Below are 18,883 nucleotides of genomic sequence, written 5' to 3'. Positions count from 1 at the left end.
GCACTTTTATTACAGAAATACCTCATGACTGCTGACCTTTTCCAGTTTGTTCTTTATAGGAAAGCATAAGCCAAAGTGGAAAGGAAAACTGAGCAAAACCAATAAATGAGTAATTGGAGCCTCTCTCAGAGAATCAAACATTGCCACCAGGGGAAACTCCAGCATTCAGAGTGTACACACATACCACCTACATTATTTATTTTCAATTTGTTCTTTTCTCTTCTTTGCAGGTGCCCAGAGATGTGATAAAGGACCGCTCGACTCCGTCTCCGTGCTGAATCAAAATGGGTCCCTGCTCTTGATCTTCCTTTGGCTTTATCTAGGGAAAAATAAAGCATGATGAATGCATTATTTCATCTCAAGAAAACCAAGTTTCAGCAATTTCCATCCTGGTGTCCAGAATATACATTTTCCAACAACTAAATTTTCTCTTTGCTCCTAATGACATTAAATTAATTTCACACCTTTATCATATACATATTCTTATAAAATCATATGAATTTCATTGTTTTTATAAAATCAGTAGAAACTAGACTTTTGGTAAAAATATATACTGTAGTATATATACAGTTGTCAACACATGTTCATACACTGAAAACTATAAGCATTATAAATCCTATAAGTATTACAAATCAATGTTGCTTTAGTAAAGAAATAAATAAGACTAAGCATTATAAATCCTATAAGTATTACAAATCAATGTTGCTTTAGTAAAGAAATAAATAAGACAAACCATATATAAGTATATAGAAACTTTCAAACAGCTCAAATATTTAAAGCATTAAATAATTTTCTCCTAGTTTTACTATTGTACGGTAACTTCCTAATTCCATTTTTTATGCATTTCTTGACTTAAAAAAAGAAACCTAGCATTTATTCCATAGCTGTATTTATAGTTTTATGTATTGAATTTTATAACATAAACTTATTCTATAACCTTTACCATATCAAAATACTTAGAAATCATTTCAAACAATATTCTCACTTTGTTTCATTTTTTTAAAAATTTAATTTTTTTTTTTTTTTTTTAGGTTTTAGGGCTGGAGCCATAGCACAGCAGGTAGGGCGTTTGCCTTGCATGCGGCCCACACGGCCGACCCGAGTTCAATTCCTCCATCCCTCTCTGAGAGCCTGGCAAGCTACTGAGAGTATCTCGCCCGCAGGGCAAAGCCTGGCAAGCTCCCCATGATGTATTCAATATGCCAAACACAGTAACAAATGTCACTATGGAGACGTTACTGGGCCTGCTCGAGCAAATCGATGAAACATGGGAGGACAGTGACAGTGACAGTTTTCAGCAATGCTCAGGGGTCACTCCTGGGTCTGTGCTCAGGAATCACTTCTGGTCTTGCTTGGGAGATCATATGGGATGTAGGGATAGAACCTAGGTTGGCTGCACGCAAGGCAAACGCCCTTCCCGCTATGCTATTGCTCTGGCCCCACATTGTTTTATTTTGAACTTGAAACACTGTGATTTACAATATGATTAAAGATAGTTTCAGGCATATGATCCTCCAACAACACACCACAGTGTCCACATCTTTTCACCATTGTCTCAAAGATTCCTTCCAACAACCTCTATACCCCCAAACTTGGTAAACTCCGATTTTTTTAATGGCTAAGAGCATTAAACCCATGTTATGGGTTTAGTTAGTCTTATATATTTCACCTGTCCATACCATAAACATTATGTTTAGCTCGGATTTTTAAATAAATTTGTATAGAATTCTTTTTTTTTTTTTCCACACTCAGCAATGTGTAGTGCTTACTCTTGCCTCTGAGCACAGGGATCAGATGTGGAAGTTCTCAAGGGAAACATTTGCAATGCCAGGCATCAAACCCAGGTCGGCTACATGTAAGGCAAGTGTCCTATCCTCTGTACTATCTCTTTATATCCTGAAGTGAAAATTCTTGAATGCATAGTGATTTATATGGTAAAATGTTCAGTAAATAAATTACTAGCAGTGTACAATTTAAATTTTGGTATACACATTCTAAATTTCACATTGGCAATTCATACTGACAACAACAGTGAGTGAAACAGAAAATATGAAATGAATCTACAATATTTGAAACAATGATGACTAACTTTCTGGTAGCTGAAAATATCATTACTTAACTTTTAATTTTAGAAATGGATATGTTTAAATCTAGGGTCTGGGAGATAATGCAGGGGTCAGGGATACGTGCATTCCATGCACAAGAAAATAAGTTCTATTCTTGGCACTATATGACTCCCCACTCCTTCAGCCCCCCTCCCCCATGCTCACCTCTCAATATCACTGGTGAGGTGCTGACTGAATATAGCAGCACTTCATTTGAACAGAATTTGTCTGGACATTCAACCAACTGATCTGGTTGGCCTAGGTCCCCCTAAGCACTCTTTTGGGGGCCGCTCCCAATCAAAAATACAAACATCAGGCCAAAGAGATAGTGCAGAGGGTAGGGTGCTTGGTTTGCATGGGGCCCCATTGGGTTTGAACTCTGGCATACCATATAGTCTCCCCAGGCACTGCTAGGAATAGTTGATGAGTGCAGAACCAGGGATAAGCCCTGAGCATCACTGGGTGTGTCACAAGCTCCCCCCGCCCCTCCACACACATACAAAATTAAATTTTAATTTTATCTGTTTACTTTTGTTTTGGGGCTGGAGAGACAGCACAGCGGGTAGGGCGTTTACCTTGAATGCAGCCAACCTAGCCAACCCAACATCCCATATGGTCCCCCAAGCATGACCAAAAGTGATTCCTGAGCACAGACCCAGGAGTGACCCCTGATCATGGCCGACCTAGGTTCGATTCTTACGTCCCTCTCAAAGAGTCTGGCATGCTACCGAGAGAGTATTTCGCTCGCATGGTAAAGCCTGGCAATCTACCCATGACGTATTCGTTATGCCAGAAACAGTAACAACAAGTCTCACAATTTGTTGAGAGATGTTACTGGTGCCTGCTCGAGCAAATGGATGAACAATGGGAGGACAGTGCTACAGTGCTACTTTTGTTTTGAGCTGGAGCAACAGCACAGCAGGTAGGGCATTTGCCTTTCACACGGTCAACCCAGTTCTATTTCTTGGGCTCTCAAAGAACCCCACAAATTACCGAGAGTATCCCTCCCACACGGCCGAGCCTGGCAAGCTCCCCATGGTGTATTCGATATGTCATAACAGTAACAAAATGTCTCACAATGGTGACGTTTCTGGTGCCCACTCGAGCAAATTGATGAACAATGGGAGGACAGTGCTACTTTTGTTTTGGGATCACTGTGATATATCTTGTAGGATTCTCCTAGCTTAGATGTAAGAGTAAAATCTATTCATATCATTTTTGTTAAATTGAAAAGTAGGTATGTACCTTTCCATAACAGTGAGAGCTCTTTGTCTAATTTTCTTTTGTTTCTAACCTTGGATTTTATGTATGCCATATAAACATTTTTTATTTTTATGTTATCTGAATTAATCAACCTATAAATTTACAGTGTTGAGACATATGTCTTGAAAGATCAGTATAACGAAAGTTTTTTTAAAAAAGCCTATGCTCTTTCTTTTAATGTATATCTTTAATTTTTTTAACACTTAAACATTTATTCAAACTGAATTCTATTTTGATAAAACTAGGTAGGGATGCAGCTATTTTATTTTCTTCTAACAGGGATAAAATAGATGACATAAGGTAAAGGTAAAAGGTAAAGGCCCTCCCGTTGTTCATCGATTTTGCTCGAGCGGGCCCAGTAACGTCTCCATTGGAGATTTTGTTGTTACTGTGTTTCGAATACATCATGGGTGGCTTGCCAGGCTCTGCCGTGTGGGCGAGATACTCTCGGTAGCTTGCCGGGCTCTCCGAGAGGGGCAGAGGAATGGAACTCGGGTCGGCCATGTTGGCTGCGTGCAAGGCAAACGCCCTACCGCTGTGCTATCGCTCCATTTTATTTAAAATAATACTTAATATGGCCAGTCAGTCATCATACAATTTTCTCCTAAAATAAATTGTATTCATAAAATAACGATTACCAAAATATTTAAGAATATCTAGGAGACATCACAAAATCTGTGTAGTATTAAAAAATCTCTTTAGTCCTCTCCTTCCTAAAAATTATTTGGTTTGGTGGTTATGTTGGAAATTATAACAGTTCTTGGAAAACTTTTTCAATTAGCTATTATTATGCTTCAGGTAAACTTCATGGTCTACCATTGCTCAAATCTACTAAAATTATTCTAGATGGCTGCTGTTTGTCAGGTACTGTTTTATATCCTCAGTTTCTATTATTTCTATTAGTCTTTGTAAACACCCAGTGAAATATATAGTATCCTCCACATAATAATGAGAAACCTGAAAAGTCTAACATCATGTCAAATAATCTGACGGCTATCAAGCATTGAAGCCAAGTTGAGTCAAGTGCCTCCTCCTTGCACACATGAGGTCAAGTTCTTTAGTTGCTTCTATCAGTCTTAGAGAATGCTGCTGTGAATTGAGTGTCACAGAGACTACCAAGTAACATATACAGTTTCTGCCTTTCTGAACTTGGACTTTAAGTTCAAGAACTTGAACCACTCCCCACATCCACTCCATCTGGGAACAGTTTTGTTGCTGTTGTTTCTAAATAGAGATCAGACTCCAAACTTTCTGAGGGCCAAATGGTGCTGGGGAAAGAATAGCGGATACATGCAAGGCATCTGGCTCACCTTTAAGTTATCTCTGGGCCCAGACATGGTTTAATGACGAGCTAATAGGATGTCTTAATCACTGCAAAAGCTTTATCTAATTTTTAAGGTTGTTCACCATTGCTTCACATTCCAAAAAATGTTTAAAGTAATGAATTGCCATATAACTGAATCATTAAAAGCAGACTTAGAAACCCAAAGTAGACTATCAAAACGGGGCACTTTTTGTGAAATTCATCTCTAGGCACAGACATTTCATTTTCCATCACTGTTAAGATTGTGTCTACATATGTTTAATTTTTAAGTCTGCACACAATGTTTATGAATTGCATTTGAAAAGATGAGCAATCTGCTTTTGCACTAACAAAAATGCCAGGTGGGATTGCATATCTAACTACAAAATGGACCAGATTTGAGATCTGCAACAGAAAACAAGTCAGTTCTCCCTCTCAGTAGAGAAATCTAATTAATTGCTGAGATTTTCCAAAACAAACTATAGCAATTATATAGTCTGAAAAACTGGCTCCTCAAAGAATGTCAAAGAAACATATCTGTCTGGGTCTTGACTGCAAATAAAAGGGGAAAAAAGTTTTCTTAGAAAAGTTTAGTCACTGCTTAAGAACCAGACAAGGCTGCTAGAATTCAATTCAATTGGGTTTTGAAATCATTACACATTTGTGATTTAAAATTCACCGATCTTGAACCAGAGAGAGTACAGGGATTGCATGACCTTGGCTTGAATGCAAATGACCCTCTTTAATACCTGGCAATGAATATTGTCCCTGAGCAGCCCCAGGGGTCACTATAGTAATAAATTTAGAATGGTTGTCACCTGCCTTAATATAGGTTTTATTCAAGTTGTTCTTAGCCACTTGTGTGCGGACCAGAGAAAAAGAACATTAGTCTTTTGATTTTTCATTTCTGGTAGTTGCATAGAGAAAAAGCACAAAGCTAGGAGAGAGTTTGAAGTACAAGCAAAAGAGGCCTTACTATTATTAACAAGTCCAGGGATAAGACATGGCTGTAGAACACTTGCATAGCATATGTGAAACTTTGACTACTATCTCTGGCAGCACAAATGTGCACACAAATGATCCATGAAATTAAAGCAGAAATAAATGAATGCAATATTAAGCAAATAAAAAAATGTGAAATTTTTTAATAATTTGGGTGCTATCACTAGCTTTAAAAAGAAAATAAACAGTGGAGAATACCCACACCTGGTGTAAATTTCAATTACACTTCTTTCCACGGACCCTCCTGTCTACCTTTACATTTTAAATTATCCTACAATAAGTAAAAAGTAAAGGCCGTCCCGTTGATCATCGATTTGCTCGAGCGGGCCCAGTAACGTCTCCATTGGAGACTTTGTTGTTACTGTGTCTGGCATATCCTACAATACAACTTTTTAATATTAGAATTTGTAGTCCCATTTAAATGTTGAGACTTCTGATTCAGGATGACTAAGGTTATCCTTCTCAAAATAATTAAAGAACTGTTAAATACTATTTTAGCTACATTTATATAATCTTGGATGGACATATTCTTAGAACTACAGAATAAAATTTACAAACTCAAATCACAGTGAAATATTTAACCTGTCTCACAAAATAGTAAACTGTGTTGACAATGTCACTGTCCACTGTCACTGTCCCCCCCGTTGTTCATCGATTTGCTCGAGCGGGCCCAGTAACGTCTCCATTGGAGACTTTTGTTGTTACTGTCTTCGGCATATCGAATACATCACTGGTAGCTTGCCAGGCTCTGCCGTGCGGGCGAGATACTCTCAGTAGCTTGCCAGGCTCTCCGAGAGGGGGGAGGAATGAATAAATACAATTATAGGCAATGCTTATACTGTTCACAATCTTTAAATAATCAACATAGACCTATGCTTGAACCAAATATAAAAAAGTGTTTGCTTTTTATTACATGATCATGAAAAATCAAGAGTAGTTAATACAGAGTTACAAAAATATTTACCAAATTATGTTGGTTAAAAAAATAAAACAAAAAAAAACCCTTTCCATCTTTTTCAAACTCTCATCATTTGTATTTTTTGTTTTTGTGTTTGGGCCATACCCAGCAGTGCTTAAGTCCTTCCTCTGCACTCAGGAATCACTCCTGGCAGGTTCAGAGGGATATATGGGCTGCCAGGGATTCAACCAGAGTCAGCCATGTGCAAGGCTAGCATCCTACCTGCTATACTGTCTCTTTGGCTCCCACACCATTTGTATTTTTGAGAAAAAATTTGAATAGCTCTTTATTTTTCAAGAGTTTAGTAAATGAATTTAGAAGGAAAACTTTAAAAAATATTATGATGGTTATTTGGTACCTACACCCAATGACTGACAGAAAATGAATCAGTAGAAAATTAACACTCAAAGTGAATATGCTGTTAAAGATGTTTTACAGAATCAACACAAGAAATAGCTATTTATTTTTTTTTTCTTTTTGGGTAGCATCCAGCGATGCTCAGGGGTTATTCCTGGCTCTGCACTCAGGAATTACTCCTGGTGGTGCTCAGGGGACCACATGGGATGCAGGGAATCGAACCTGGGTCAGCTGCATGCGAAGCAAATGCCCTACCTGCTGTACTATCGCTCCATCTCCAAGAAATAGCTATTAAAAATATAAAATATACAGAACTTTTCCAGAAGTCACTAAATAAACATAACATTAAAAGATAAGAGTAAACTATAAGAATGCAGAAATAAAATAAAAAATAAAATGTAAAGCAAATATTTTTAAAATGATTTAGAAGAACAAAGGGAAATGAAAACAATATAATTCCATCAAGAATACAAATATTAACAACTTTAAAAGAAGCATGATTTTAGAAGATCTTAACATTATGAGATTTCTTTATGCAAAATTATATCAGCATAGTATTTTAGGTTGAATGTTTTGGAAATGATCATTAAATACTAAAGTAGTACTCATACCTCTATAAATCATGGTGCCTTATAAAAATTTTTTTAAAAATGAGTAGATCAATAATTGTGGATAGAAGTACAGAAAGGACCATTTCCTCCACAGTCATTATTTCACCCTGCTACAGCCCATTTCTCATAGTTTTTAAGATCACTATTATCAAGCCTTGAAGGAATAATTCTTTGAAGAGCTTCAGAAATCAAAACAGCCTGCAAATCTCTGATCTCAGTCTACACGTATGAAAAACTCTAAAACTAAAAAGTTTGGTATAATACAAAAAGAAAACTATAAATATCTTTGAATATGGATTCACAGATCCTAAATAAAACATAGTAATCTGAATATAGAAGTAAATTAGAAGGGAACATACCATGCTCATGTGGGATATAGATGAAGGATGGTCCAACTTTGGGCATCTTTATACATTTTAGCGGGTTTATAAAAAAAAGAAAAGTTATCATCTAAATAAATATCAATGTTACAGTCTAAATAAACATTGATTTTCTAAATATAATTCAAACGTATTTTTAAAACACAGGAAGAACCCATGGCTGAGTGAGGACATGGGGCAAGGCACTTGCCTTGCATGTGGCTGACCCAGGTTTGATCCCTGGCAACCCACTGAGTTACCTGATCTCTGAACTCAGAACCAGGAGTAAGTGCTGGACATAGCTGTGTGTTGCTCATGAACAAACAAACAAACACTAGATAAATAAATTTAAAATAGAAGGAATCTTCTTGAGAGATAATATTACTACTTATGGAGAAAACATTTAATGGAGTGACATTAGAAATTTCAGTTTTTGTAATTTATAATAAGCAAAACTTTTTCTTAAAAAGAAAAAGAGACTGAAGTGAGAGATAGTGTATGTGTGTGTGTGAGAGAGAGAGAAGAGAGAGAAGAGAGAGAGACAGAGAGGAAGGGGAGAGAGAGAGAGAGAGAGAGAGAGAGAGAGAGAGAGAGAGAGAGAGAGAGAGAGAGAAGTGCCCGCCATAGAGATAGGCTGGGAGGAGGATAGCAGGAGGAAAAAGGGACATTAGTGGGAAATGCACACATGTGGAGAGACAGATGTTGCAACACTGTATGACTGAAACCTGAACATGATCAGCTTTGTAACTCTGTATCTCATGGTGATTCAATTAAAAAACAAAAGCGAAGTGAACACAAACGAATGATTTGAAGTGTTGCAGCTACAAGAAAAAATTGCTTGTTAACCCCTGTTACTGAAAAATGTATGGAAAGATTCTTCCCCAGAATCTTCTGAAAGATTCTTCCCTGGAACACCTTGATACAGACTGATAGATTTTAAAACTGTTATTTGAAACCATCATGTTTGTGGTACTTTGTTTCAACAAACCCTCAAAAATGAATGTAATATCTAATTTTTAAAAAAATAAAGCAATGTAAACATGTTATAGAAGATTTGAAAACTACCAAAAACACTAAGAAATAATGTATTAAAAAAGTGACCCTCGGGGCCGGAGTGATAGCACAGTGGGTAGGGCGTTTGCCTAGCATGCGGCCGACCTGGATTCAATCCCCGGCATCCCATATGGTCCTCCAAGCACCGCCAGGAGTAATTCCTGAGTGCAGAGCCAGGAATAACCCCTGAGCATCACTGGGTGTGACCAAAAAAGCAAAAAAAAAAAAGTGACCCTCATAGAGGTGGACCCTTAGTAGGAGGCAAATGGATGGGGGAGGGGATATTGGTGGAGGGAAGTGGGACCTGGTTAATAGATTGATGTTGAAACAATTTATCTCTGAAACTCAATCATGAATAACCTTGTTTTTCAAGGCGACTAATAAAAGATTTAAAAAGTAATTTTTTTTATATACTAGATGACATTGTTTCAATGGTGTTAGTATTTAGAGCATTGATCTACAAAGTTATTACACCCTATCATCCCCAAGATGTTCAACATACATCCACCAGTTTTATTATCTTTTATTTTTAAGTGTTTTAATTTTGGGTGGGCACACTCTGTGGTCTCAGAGCTTATTCCTGGCCCTTTTGCACAAGCATCACTCCTAGTAGTGACCAGAGGACCATATATAGTTCCAGCAAGCACCTAAACCACTGTACAATTGCTCCAGCAATCTTTTACTAATTTTAAAATACATTTAAACCTATCTGACATATCACTGACCTCAAATTATATAAAATAAACATAATTAATAAAAGTAATCCACCCAAGTCCAACTCCCACAGCCACTGCCTGCTCTACTAAATATTCCTGACTAAATATTCACGGAGATGCATACAAAGCAGCTAAAATCATGGACACAATAGTCCCTGAGGCTGCAAATTCTAGGGCACCCTTGGAAGGCTGGTGGACCAAGCACCTGCTCTCCCAAAGCCCTTCCAGCCGTATAGCTGCATCCACATCCCACCATTGCGGCCATGTCGAGGGCCCATCTCCATTCCATCTCTAGTATTCTCCACAGAGACACCAAACTGCGATCAGTTTCAGGTACTCTGGTGCCCAGAACATAAATTCTGAAGTCTCAGGACCATGAGACCATGTATGAGCAACATCTCCTAATTTCTCAATGCTAATATTTCAGTAGAAGCACGCGAATTAGATGGGAAAGTAACATAGACGGCAACTAAACTCAACAAAAACAATAACACTGAAGGCTCAACTAGCAACAAATAGCTTGGTAAATTCTTAGACAAGGACTTAAGAACTCCATGACAAGGGAGTTATAACAATTTTCACATGTAAATTCATTTTTTATACTTACTGATTTAAATATCAGAGCTTTCTAATAAATTTCAACTATAGAATTGTATCAAGAGTTGCCACTTTTGTCTACATTAAAATAAGTTTACAAATAAAAATAAATAAAATCACAAATCTTTACATATGAAAAGGACTGAAAACAGAAAAAATAAGCCTATGACTGTTCATTGAATATGAATTTTAAACTTAAACTGTCCTATAAAGTGTACATACAACATACTATATATGTATGCAATATATACATAAACATATGTGCATGTCTAGATCCATATCTATACAATTTTAAAATAATAAAATAATTTATGGTGTAAGTGATCATTTGGCCACAAATTCAGCCTTGCTTTGGGATGAGAAATGAAAAGGCTGAATGAATCTGATTCTACCAGTAGTGCTGAGTGAATGCTGCACTATGATGTCCAGATGTTCCATTGGTATTAATCTTTTAATTCTGTAGTTGCTAGAGTTTAGTTTTCCAGCCCAGAGCCTTAATCTCTTAGCTCTTAGTCTACTATGGAATTGACCTTTGCAAAAGAAAATGACCTTGTTTAAGGTTACTGCCTTTTCACAGTGAGGCCTTTACTGAATGATGGGTCAAGATGAGAGCAGAGGCAAGGTATCTGCATATATTTAAAACACTAGATGCATCATGACTGAAAGCATGAAACCCAAACTACAATAATCAAAAATTTAAAATGTGTCAAGGTGTCAGGCTGAGGGAAAAGAGGGAACCTGGGCCCATTCACTGGTATAGAGATAAGATGGCGGGATGTTGGAATAGGGGAAGGAATGTTGATTGGTTACCTGTTACCTTACTATAAACAATTTTATAATACAGTGTCTAAATTCTCTTTAAAAGATGGAATTATAGGGACTCCCGTTCCCCAACACAAATACATATCAATCTGAAGGCCATTCATTTGTTGCTGGTAGTAACTGTTAGTAATTTGTAATTGCCTTGTAGACCAACTGTATGTTGTAGACCAACTGTATGTTGGTCCACAAGACACAAATGTATGTATGACTTGCACATAATTAAATTCATCATTTCAAATTATTTCTATTGGCTATAATATGTCTTCATATAATTTTTTCAAGATTCACCATGGGCTATATATTTTATGATATTCTGTAAATTGAATCAAGTTTGTGACTCTGAGGATATATTTCATTTCATTTTATTTCATCATCCTGTTAATCATCGATTGCCTCGAGCAGGCCCCAGTAACGTCTCTTTCATCCTAGCCCTGAGATTATATTCACGGCTCTTTAGGAGAATGAGACCCATCATTGTTACTGGTATTTGGCATATTTGGTACGCCATGGGGAGTTTGCCAGACTCTGCACTGTGGGCAGGCTACATTCGATATATTATAAAAGCTTAATGATCTCTGAATCCCCTGATATATAAGATATGTGTGTTTTCAAAAGGTCGGCAGCACTGTATCTCTCTTGCTACCTGCATTCGATGGTGTCAGGCTGCTTTCCCACTGCCGTGGAGGTCAATGGCGATGGGCAGGCCAAGGAAGGAACAAGGGCCAGGCTGGTTGGTATCAATTATAGTTTGTTCCAATCTCCACACCCCTTCTGCTTCTCTCTCTCTTGAGCTCAAGCCCCCTTTCATTCTCCTTCTTGTTCCCCACTCATTTTCCTTCCGGCCTCTGGATCTGACTCTGTCCTCTGGAGCCAGAGCCCCCTATGATCTTACAGTCTTAGTTTATATAGCAATTGTGCAGGGTGGTGACACAAAGGTGGGTTGAACATTAACAAATCAACAAAGAGAGGTAAGACCACTCCTACAGGAGATTAACTCAAGGAAAAGATCTTATCTAAAGAGATTATTCCAGATTACTAGGAGATCTGCTCAAGGGTGGAAACCCAAGAGGGTGTGTTCTTTCTTCAGCTAGTAATCCACTTAAATAGTTGTAGTAAATCTACTTTTAATATTTCTAGCAATGTCATTCTGTATGAGCACAGTAAGAGATATAAACACAAGTTTTGGTTCTTCCTGAGGACATCTCACTTTATATTTCAATATATATATATAAAAACCAAACCAAAGTTATCCTAGAAGATAGTAGGGTGGGCTGCAAGTGAAAGTGGAAACAATACGATAAGAATAAAAGTTCTCTGTAGGAAATTTATAAACATAAAAATATTTTTGATCAACTTTCTATAGTGATATGCTAGCAATTTAAATAATTTTAGTGATAAAAAATTTCTCCAGTGCCCAAATCCCTTTCATTGTTGTTGTTCTGTGTTTTGGGATATACCTGGTATTCATGGGGTAATGGGGTGGTGGAATATATATATTGCACGGCAGTCCTCAGGCCAGGTTAATCCTCCTAACCCCAGCAGGGTCCTAGTTTCATCATTACTTTTGGATTATGATAGCATTTGTCCATGATCATGCCCTCAATTTATAGTTGAGTACATGGCACTTTGGCCTGGCCCATTTCGATGCCAGGGTAGCTCACAGCTTGCCCTGGGTCCATTCAGTCCCTCGTCGGGACACTGTTTTTGAGGTGCTAGAAACTAAGGGCAACTGAGTCAAGAAAGCAGATTCCCAGGAGTAAATATTATTCGGAGTCAATCAACTCCCAAGTTACAAAGCATAATATTAACTGTTTTCCTGTGTCCATACAGAAAGGACATTGCTTTAAGGTAAACTATGCAAAAGACATAACTTACAATATAAGTCCAGTGTTCTTAGAAGGATGTGATCTTACAAGTTAACAGAATCTAATTAGGGAAAAAGGTGATTTACTGGCTGGGGAGGAGAGCACAGAGAAGAGTCTACAGATAAACAGAGGAATAGGAGTGACTTGGGAGCACTGTGATTTAACCCGATAAACCTAAAATAAACCTAAGCTTCCTTGGCAAGGGAGAAAGGACAAACAAATGTTATCCTACAAGATAGTAGGGTGGGTGCAAGTGAAAGTGGAAATAATGCAATAAGAATAAAAGTTCTCTGTAGGAAATTTATAAACATAAAAAATATGTTTGATCAACTTTCTATTGTGATATGCTAGCAATTTAAATAATTTTAGTCATAAAAATTTCTCCAGTGTCCAAATCCTTTTTGTTGTTGGTTGTTCTGTGTTTTGGGATACACCTGGTCTTCATGGGGTAATGGAGTGGTGGAATAAGAAGTGGAGAGGCTTACTCCCAGATGTGCTCATGGATCACTTCTGGCAGGGTTGAGGAAGTCAAACAAAGCTTGGCAGCCTGCACAACAAGCTCCTTAACTACTGTACTGTCTGTTTGGCCCAGTTCCCAAATCTCTAGCTGGTTTGAGTTTTTGTTTGTTTTGGTTTTTGGACCAACCACCTGATGATGTTCAAAGGTTACTCCTGGCTCTACACTCAAGAATTACTCTTGGCGATGCTAGGGAGACCAGACCATTTGGAATAGCAGGGATTGAGCTTGGGTTGGCTGCTTGAAAGGCATGCACTCTAAAGGCATGCTTTACTATCTCTCTGACCCCTCTCTTTTTAGTTGGTCCTGGTTTGAAACAGTAGGTGCAGTGGTTGTTGAATTTTAACAATATCTGTAAGTTTCAAACTGAGTATATTCATAGGAGTAATGAAAGACTAGGAAATATAATTCACAAAAAATTATATCAATAATAACTGATAATTTTCAAAATTTTAAACTCAATTCAATGGGAATACGAAGTACATAGAGACATTTCACTGAAGAGGATATAAGAGTGGCAAATGATCAGCATCACTTGCCCTTAGCTGAGACTGCAGTTAGATACCACTACATACCTATAAGAACAGTTACATTTTTTTAAAAAGGCAATATTACATGTTGTTAAGGATTAGAGAACTAGATATTTCACATATTACTGATAGAAATATGTGACTTAGTCACTTCAGAAAAAGGGTTTGCAGCATCATTTAAAACAAATAAACATTACTTAATCATACACACCAGCAGTTATATTCCTAGGCAATTATTCTAGGGAAATATAAACTTAATCTATGCAGAACTTTTCCACAATTGCTCCTAGCAGGTTTATTTGGAATGGACAAGAATTGAAGACAACAAAAGGTTTTCAGTAAATGATTAAATATGCTGTGGTTATCCAAACAAAAGAATAGCATTCATTTATATTAGAATATAAATATAGGGCTGGAGCAATAGCACAGTGGGTAGGGTGTTTGTCTTGCACGCGGCCAACCCGGGTTCAATTCCCAGCATCACATATGGTCCCCTGAGCACCGCCAGGGGTAATTCCTGAGCACAGAGCCAGGAGTAATCCCTGTGCATCGCCGGGTGTGACCCCCCCCCCAAAAATAGAATATAAATATAGCATCCTGTATGTTTTTCTAGAACGTTCTGTATCATGATAAATTCTAATGTCAAAGGTTTTCTGATCCCATTTGTATAATACTCTTTAAGTGATGAAGATGGAAGAAAATGGGAGATTGTCAGGAGTTAAATATGATGGAGGCTAGAGCGTTAAATGTAATGGTATAAGAACTATCAATAAGGACATGTTTATAATGATAAGATAGTTAATTAGAATCTTAATTGTTGTAGTGAGATCATACAATCTACACGGAATACATGAAGTAGAACTAAACATATGTGCACCAATAATGCTAATTTTACCAATAAAGTGTTTACATTAGACTGACCTCATTAGAAAAAGACACCTTCCTATCAAGTTCCAAAAATTTACCATAAAATATCTGTGTTTATACAACTATAAGGCAAATTTTTGTGTGTCTATATATATGTCAGAAGACTGCACTGTTCTCTTCCGGGAGCTGGATTTTATAGTCTCTGAGTCTTGGCCGTTGATGGGATTACACGACGCCAGGGGGCCAGGTGGTGGGTGTGACCCCCGCCTACTGGGATTTGGAGGATCTGGGTGGAAGATGCTCGACTCCAGTCCGAGTAGGCTTGGAGATCTCGGCCCCGGAACCCGCGTGGCTTTGTCCCTCTGCCGGTACCTTCAGGTGTGCGGAGAGTGGTCTCAGCATGGTGGTGGCTGGTCCTGGAGGTCTTCGGCTGCCGAAGCCCTGGTCAGGGCGGGGAGGAAAGCTCAACCCGCTCCCCTCCAAGGGGCCTCGGTGAGGAACAGCCAGACGTGGGGGTTGAGGCCCCTTGGAGGGGAGCGGGTTGAGCTTTCCTCCCTGCCCCGACCAGGGCTCCAGCAGCCGAAGACCTCTAGGACCAGCCAACACCATGCTGAGACCACTCTCCGCACACCTGAAGGTACCGGCAGAGGGACAAAGCCACGCGGGTTCCGGGGCCGAGATCTCCAAGCCTACACATCTGACAAGGGGTTGATATCCAGGATATACAAAATACTGGTTAAACTCCACAAGAAGAAAACATCCAACCCCATCCAAAAATGGGGCAATGAAATGAACAGAAACTTTCTCAAAGAAGAAATCCGAATGGCAAAAAAGCACATGAGAAAACGCTCTACATCATTAATCATCAGGGAGATGCAGATCAAAACCACAATGAGATACCATCTCACACCTCAGAGACTGGCCCACATTCAAAAGAACAAAAGCAACCGATGCTGGCGTGGATGTGGCGAGAAAGGGACACTCCTTCACTGTTGGTGGGAATGTCCACTGGTTCAGCCCTTCTGGAAAACAGTATGGACGATTCTCAAAAAATTAGAAATTGAGCTCCCATTTGACCCAGCAATACCACTCCTGGGAATATATCCCAGAGAGGCAAAAATGTATAGTCGAAGTGACATCTGCACTTGTTTGTTCATTGCAGCACTCTTTACAATAGCCAGAAACTGGAAGAAACCTGAATGCCCAAGAACAGATGACTGGTTAAAGAAACTGGTACATCTACACAATGGAGTACTATGTAGCTCTTAGAAAAGATGAAGTCATGAAATTTACATACAAGTGGTACAATATGGAAAGTATCATGCTAAGCGAAATGAGTCAGAAAGAGAGGGATAGACATAGAAAGATTGCATTCATCTGGGGGATATAAAGTAACAAAGTATGAGATTAATACCCAAGAATAGCTGAGATCAGCACCAGGAGGATTACTCCATAACTTAGAGGCCAGCCGGGTATCCTAGAGGAAAGGGCTGTTCAGATAGAGAAGGGAGCACCAAATAAAGGATGTTTGGAGGATCCTCCCAGGAGGGGAGATGCATGTCGAAAGTAGACTATGGACTGAACATGTTTGCCACTCAATGCCTCTTTTGCAGACCACAACACCCAAAAGGAGAGAGAGAACACAGGGGATTGCCCTGCCACAGAGACAAGGGGGATGGGGGGATGGGGGTGGGAGGGATATTATCCATGGTGGTGGAAAATGGGCACTGGTGGAGGGATGGGTATCTGATCATTGTATAATTGAAACCAAAGCACAAAAAATTGTAAATCTACAACTTTAAAAAAAAAATAAAATAAAATAAAGGGAAAAAAAAAACAAAAAAAATTCTTTTGAGGCATCATAATGATGAAAAAAGTTTAGAATATTAAACATATTAAAGCACAAAGCTGTACATATTAAGCACCAAGAACATTAGCATGACTTCCAAAAGAACTAATTTTATGTAGATTCAGGAGTAAATGTCACTAAAGACTTAGATGTACAACATGGCAAACTCAGGAAAGAATAAGACAATCAGCACAAGGGATTATCAAATGTCAAAATTTTCTAAAACAATTCTCTTCCTGGGAAAATTACTAGATTTTTAAAAAAAGAGAGAGAGGGAAAAAATAGGGAAAAATAGATGTATTAACATTTACTGAATATTAGCTTATAGTTAATGACTATAATGAACATATGTGAATATGTATTCATATAACATATATTAATATAGCTTGTTTCAGTGAAGTTTTATTGTATTTAGATAATGAAAGATAATATAAAGACAATAGAGCTTATGTATCTATCTTCCTCTATGACTGGGCATTCTGAAGGTATATATGTCTCTAAAGCTCATGCAGTTTCCTATAATCTAACTGTATTAAAGAGATTGATGGCAACCACTCATCCCTTATGACCTGAAAAATCACTACTTCCACTGATCTTGAAAGGAGACATATGAAAAGAGACTCAGTAGGACAAAATTAAAAGTAAGGTAAAGTAAAATAGCTACCCCATGTGTGGAAGACTGTTTGTAAATATGGCCACCACTTATTTTTAATTTTCTTATTCATTTATCTTTCTTGCTGAGAAAAAGAGCTGCTTGCTGTCTTGAATTTGGACTGGTACTGTGACTTGTCTTGACCAACAGAACATGATAAAAATGATGGTGTGTGATTTCACATTTGCTATCTTGGGATCCTGCTTCTATGCAAAGTGCCAAGCATTCAATTTTTGAGTAATAAGAAATAGAGATAGGTAAAAAGGAGAACACATACACACATTAGGAGATACAGAAAGAGAGAGAGAGCAGAGTGAGAGAGAGTGTGTGTGTGAGGGAAAGACACAGAGAAAGAAACAGAGACAAAGAGAAATGAGGGAAAGACCTGGACACCCACCACCCTATAATTACCTCATCATCTTAAAATAAGGCATCAGTCAAGGGACTAGGTATACTAGGTATGTGAATAGTGTTCATGGTATTCTAGTCCCATTCAAGTTGTAAGCTGGTAGATTACGCGATTGACTCCTAGGACACCATTTTCAACAAAAGAACTACAAAATCTCTCCAAAGACTTATGACAAATAATACATGGTTGTTACAAGTTTAAGAAGTTTTGTTGGTAGCAAAAACTAATAGATACATTCTTGGAATAGTTTTGGAGTCCTGAATTCAAATCATTAGGAATAGAGCAATGGGGTAGTGTGAACTTAGTCCTTATCTTTATTAAGGTCCTAAGTCAACATCTGAAACCCAAGAAAATCTCAATTAAATATGACAATTGCTATCCAGAAAAGATACCTGTGGTTTAGCAAGGATTTGCTAACAGCAAATAATATAGGACCATGCACAGCATAGGCTGAAGGGAAAGATTCTATTTATTCTATTTAGAATAGGTTCTATATTCTTTCTCACTTGGAGTTAGACATGTCTACTCATACATCTCATCACCTCCATGAACACCATCAATTATATCATTCATTATTATTATGGTTTATTGACAACCTCTATGCAAATACCACCCTAGATAATATGTAATTTATTTTTATCTAATTCTTATAATAACACTATAAAATCGAACCATTTTGAGAAAATAACAAATCTCAGAAAGCTTGCATAGCTCCTGATATTTTATGACTTATAAGATAAATGATGATAATTACAACATAGTTTTATAGATTTCCAAAAACTGTCTTCTGATTTTATTTTGTTTCTTATGATGGTGGCTACTGAAGTTATTTAATATTTGTTCTGACTTGTATTCCCCACGGCTGTATGTTAAAATTCCTACTATTACTTAGTTCTGAATTCTCAGAAGGCAAAACACAAAGTTCTGACCTTGAGTCAATGGAAGAATAGAAAGGGATATCTAAAGAATTCAGGCCAGCAAGAAACAGCCAGGAATAAAAGACATTGAAAACATGTGCCAACCCCTTGTCTACAAGATCAACAAATAG

At 37.8% G+C, this 18,883-nt stretch overlaps 1 protein-coding gene across 1 annotated transcript in view; it reads right to left on the bottom strand.

Annotated features, from left to right (window-relative positions):
* KCNH8 (potassium voltage-gated channel subfamily H member 8) overlaps positions 1-18,883 on the bottom strand; it is a 388,965-nt gene that overhangs the window by 180,423 nt on the left and 189,659 nt on the right. The window contains exon 4 of the mRNA XM_056129473.1: positions 192-319. Coding sequence (XP_055985448.1) covers positions 192-319 — 128 coding nt within the window. The remainder of the gene's footprint in view (positions 1-191; positions 320-18,883) is intronic.

The sequence above is a fragment of the Sorex fumeus genome, unplaced genomic scaffold, assembly GCF_029834395.1.
Source record: "Sorex fumeus unplaced genomic scaffold, SorFum_2.1 ptg000072l, whole genome shotgun sequence".
NCBI classification, from domain to species: Eukaryota; Metazoa; Chordata; class Mammalia; order Eulipotyphla; family Soricidae; genus Sorex; species Sorex fumeus.
This window is presented reverse-complemented; position numbering and strand designations above follow the sequence as displayed.